We start from the raw sequence: 5,000 nt of genomic DNA, 5'->3' as shown, positions 1-5,000 counted from the left end.
AAAATAAATCCAAAAGAGCTTTGGGAGTCGACAGCAGGCTCTTCCAGACCCATCCAAACTCTCAGAGCACACGCTCCCGTGCTGTATTTTAAAACACCCACTGGGATAGCGCACCAGATGTCAAGCGGTAGCGCGTCTAGCAGGTAGGGATTGAGCAACTTAATCCTACGAAGACAATTTATGTCAATCGAAGCTAAGCACTTCACCGCTCGAGATGAAGCGTGGGAGGAGGAGCGAGGAGATGGCGATTTGCATAACCCTGCTATGAGGATCGGGTGGGCTTAAGGACAGAGCCAGGTTAATGGCCTCAGCTCGCCTTCAGAGTAAAGTTTTTACCGAGCGTGAAATCTGGTCTCAGACGCATAACTGATAACTAGCAATGGATCACAAACTTATGTTGTGCTAAATTTTCTCTTTTTAAAATGAGTCAACGGATAAGCCATTGATGAAGAGAGTCAAATAAAACTCTGATATATATATATATAAATATTTGATAGTGCTTGTACTGGAGCTGTGATATTTAGCTTTTATCACTGGTGATAAGGCAAATAAAAAAAATAAATAATAAAAAAAAAAAAAAAAACGTTTCCTTTATTTGAGAAAATTGGCTTGGTTGTTCACTGGCCCTTTAATTTCAAATGACTTTCGAGGACCATGGAGCTGCAATGTCGACTGCTTTCCCCCCCCCCCCTTCATATGACCAGCCTTAGGAAAACCACAGCTTAAGAAGAGTAGTGAAAGGTGAGCAAACCAACAAATTCCACCCCACAGCATTAGTTAAAAATAAAAAACATGAAATAATAATAAAAAAAAATCTATGTGTGGTCCTTGGGGGGAACAAACAGAGGAAAAGCTCAAACTAATAGCCATGCTGATGAAACCCAGTGAAAGGGCTTTCCATACCAGGGAAAGAGTTCTGCAACACATATGGACACACTGTCCAGCATCAGTACAGCAGCGGCCGTAGAGCTCTTCACGCCACACCACTGCAACACTACCAAACCAATCAACTATCAACATCAACCTATTACTCACATGAAGATTTCAGACTGAAGTTGAAAGCAGCAGGAAGGTCCACTTGAGAAAAATGTAATTATTACAGAAACAAAAAAAAAACAGAAAAAAAGGTTGTTGCTGCATTTTTATTAACAAAGACTCCCTTGTTTAAAACCATCAGATGCATGGATCTGATCTCAGACAATATCCATACGCAGTAAGTATGAAGCCCATATCCCCAACGGTGTACAATAGTATCATTATCTTAGATCACAACTCACCGGATATGTTTGTAGTGATTTCGGTGAGCGCGGTTTGACCGAAGCCCTTGGAGGTGCGGGCACGCACGGAGACCAGGTAGGTGGTGCCAGGGTGCAGACCGGAGAACATGTGGTACGTCTCGTTCCGCAACTTAGACACGGTCCGGCGCGGGCCCGGCACATTGACACTTGGGTCGGACGACTCGATGCTCTGGTAGCTTATCTGAAAAAAGGAGGGAGGCAAGCAACAGGTGAACAAGGTGGAATGTGGAATGAGCACGCATATCGGGGTCATAAAGCTTTCCATCCCATTGGATTGTGTGTGTGTGTGTGTGTGTGTGTGTGTGTGTGTGTGTGTGTGTGTGTGTGTGTGTGTGTGTGTGTGTGTGTGTGTGTTTGTGTGAATTGACTGGAACGTCAAGAAAAATGGCTACTTTTTCGCGTGTATACACACTGGGCTTGTCAACTAGATAACCAGATGAATCTCTGGCCACTTGCTAACGTCATCTACCCATTCTGATATCAGCTCAGGATCAGGCAGACAATCTCCATTAGCTAAGACTCATTTATAAGGTATACGGTTCGTGGCCCTAGGGTAACAATGACAGTGCATCTCTTGACAGCTCAACAAGGAGGTCTATTACAGTAGCTACATGTAGCTTCGCCATTTTCTGACCGCATGCTGGTGCGCACCCAACCTACAGTAGGCTCTGGATGTTTACAAACATTGAAGGGATCGATATAGCACAACTCTTCAGATAGATACATTGGCTAATTAGTGAAATCGCCTGTGCACAGGTAAAACCAAAACATGGTCTGACTTTTATTGGAGTTCTCCACCTCTGATTATTTGTTTTTATGTGATGGAGCTCTGCACACCGATGCACGGACACGTGTGGACCTGCCATTCCATTACAGCATATGGCTTCTCATGTAAACAACTTTTTCCTGAAACGCGAATCAGTCAGATCATTTCCATAGCGATGGCGGAACGCTGGGAGAGGAATTGGAAGCTTCCTTTCTCGCCTCGCTCCGCTGGAGTCTTCAATTAGATCGGCAGGGCTTTCACACTTAATGCCGCTCCGCACATCTCCACTGTAATTCCCCTTTCTCGGCACTGCAATGGTACACTTGTTATTCATTTCTCTCCTTCCCTCATCTCTCTCTCTTTCTCTCTCTCTCTCTTTTAGACATTTTTCCGCCTCCCTGATTCACTTCCTCTGTGTACTTCCATGTGGCATGTGGACATCCCTTTCAAATATGTTTGCCTGCATTTTCCTCTCCCTCTCAAAATCATTTCTTTTTATTTTTCATCTCTCTCAAACATCTTGTTCAATATTTGCTTCTTGCTCTTTCAAACACCACTTTCCTGTATCTCTCTCTCTCTCTCTCTCTTGAGCATCTTTTTTCCCCTGCATGTACCATGTTATTTGTTCCCTCCCTACTTAGCTGCATGCCACTCTCACATCTCTGGCCTCGCCACAGACACACACATGGTGAACTCTCGCTTTTTCCACCTCCTCGCAAAAAGAACGAAGAAAAAAAAAAAACACAAAAAAACAACCTCCATGTGTATAATCAGCCTTGGTCCTTGGGTGCACTCTCCACCCCGGGATAGGTTATTAATAAAGCAGCTCTCTGTGGCCTGTTCTTGCCCTGACCTGGGGGCTGAGAGTGAAGACGAGGGTCAGAAGATGACGGCAGCAGCACGGATGAAATATTAATAATTACAAGCGTTAACTGTTGCCCCATATGACAGCGTCTGCTAGGCAAATAAGTGATTATAATGTTTGTCCTCCATGTAATTATAGGCCGGAGCTGCACTTTCCTGGCTCATTATCATAAGAACATGTATAGTCCCTGAGCAATGCGCTCTACTAATGACTAGTGATAGCAGCGGAGCACAGAGAAGCAGAGAGGAGGCTAATGACCGTAGAGAGAGGAGGAGAGGAGGAGAGGGGGAGAGAAGAGACGTAAAACACACGTTAAACACAAAAGAACACAACAGAGAAAAAAACAAATAGAAAGTAGAAACTAATATAACGGGAATAAACTTCCGGGAATAAACAGAACACATCAGAACGGAGGAGAACAATGGACAGTGTGGAGAACAAATGGAACAGAGAACATCATGAAAAGAAAACAGCAGAGGAACAGAGAGGAGAGCGTACAGAAAAATAACTTGTAGAACGGACTAGTAGAACGGAACGGCACTGGTAGCATGATAAACAGAGAACGACTCATCAGAACATACTGTAGAACACAACAGAGGACAGGAGAACAAACAGATCAGAAAAAAAACAGTCAGAACACAACAGCAGAACAGAAAAGAGAATGTGTAGTGTTCAGATCAGAACAGAACAGAACAGAACAGAACTAGAAGAGGAGAGAATAGAACATGAAAAATAAAACACCAAATCAGAACACAGAACACAACACAAGAGAAAAGAACAGAACCGATGACAACAGAACACGGGACAGAATAGAACAGTAGATAGAGGCCCAGTGAGTCAGACTTGGAGAGTTGTGTAAAAACAGCAGATTCTCTGCAGCAGACGCCCACACAGTCCAATCCAATCTGGTTCTCTCCCCCCTCTGACACGGGGGCCTTGGCTAACGGGGACTGACAGACAAGCCGGTTCTCTGTGGCTTTGTGACACGTGGACAGTGCGATTGTCACGAGGCTGTGTTGTGCTGTGCTGCGCTGTGGCGTGCAGAGTTTGGCTCGGCATGAGGGCATCAAGTGTCACAACGCATGCACATACATGGATTCATGCAGCACTGAATATCACTTTTGTTAACTGGCTTAAAAGTAAAAGCTTCAATTTGAACTATGATATAGGGAGCAAGGACATAGCCTATTATGTCTCATCATACAAGCACAGTCAAGCACAGTCAAGTATAAGAACTAACTGGATATCTAGACACAAAGCTTGCAATAGAACTAACTGGATATCTAGACACAAAGCTTGCAATAGAAGAGGTCTTGGTAGGCTGTGGGATGGTTTTGAATCAACAGTGACAGAATGAGAAAAGCTGTTCAATAAATATCAAACTGATTTAGCAATGCAATGCAAACATTATTCATTTCATCACACACACACACACACACACACACACACACACACACACACACACACACACACACCTATCTTGACTCATCATGTGTATCTTATAAGGCTTCACACCAACCTCATACTGGGTGATCAGTCCATTTGGTTCCACAGGCTCCTCCCACTTCAGGAAGATCATGTCATCCAAAGGGGTAAAGGTCAGCGAATCAGGAGCAATGCCACCAGGAACTGCAGATGCAGGAGAATAATAATAATAAAAAAAACAGATCAGCATATCACATCACATACATGCTCAACTCCTATGCACTGCACAATCTACAGAACCTAATCAAAAACAACCAGAACAACCGGGGGTGCTTCACATCAGTTGTCCATCAGCACTGATGAGAATGTCAACATTGTTTGAAATCAATTATAGCTACACTCCACATATTAATGGCAGTTAATTAATGCTAAGAAAGCATAATATTTGATTTCATTTCAGAGAGCAAAGGAGAAATGCTAAGAGCGAGAGAGAGAGAGAGAGATAAAGAGAGAGAGAGAGAGAGAGAGAGAGAATGAGGGGCCAGGTGAAAAAAACAAACATTGAGGGGAGTAAGAGGGCCGGAGCAGTGGGCAGCCCTGCTCCACTTCAGCACTGCTTGGCTGCTCAGTCTCTGGTGGGGCTGCT

At 44.0% G+C, this 5,000-nt stretch overlaps 1 protein-coding gene across 1 annotated transcript in view; it reads right to left on the bottom strand.

The window, feature by feature from the left end:
* The window catches only part of LOC121696193 (receptor-type tyrosine-protein phosphatase U-like), a 216,030-nt gene that overhangs the window by 55,101 nt on the left and 155,929 nt on the right, over positions 1 to 5,000 (bottom strand). The window contains 2 exon segments of the mRNA XM_042077539.1: positions 1,278 to 1,479; positions 4,449 to 4,558. Of these exon segments, the coding sequence (XP_041933473.1) occupies positions 1,278 to 1,479; positions 4,449 to 4,558 (312 nt within the window).

The sequence above is a fragment of the Alosa sapidissima genome, chromosome 21, assembly GCF_018492685.1.
Source record: "Alosa sapidissima isolate fAloSap1 chromosome 21, fAloSap1.pri, whole genome shotgun sequence".
NCBI lineage: Eukaryota > Metazoa > Chordata > Actinopteri > Clupeiformes > Clupeidae > Alosa > Alosa sapidissima.
Note: the sequence above shows the minus strand (reverse complement) of the source record. Positions and strands in the feature narration are given on the sequence as shown.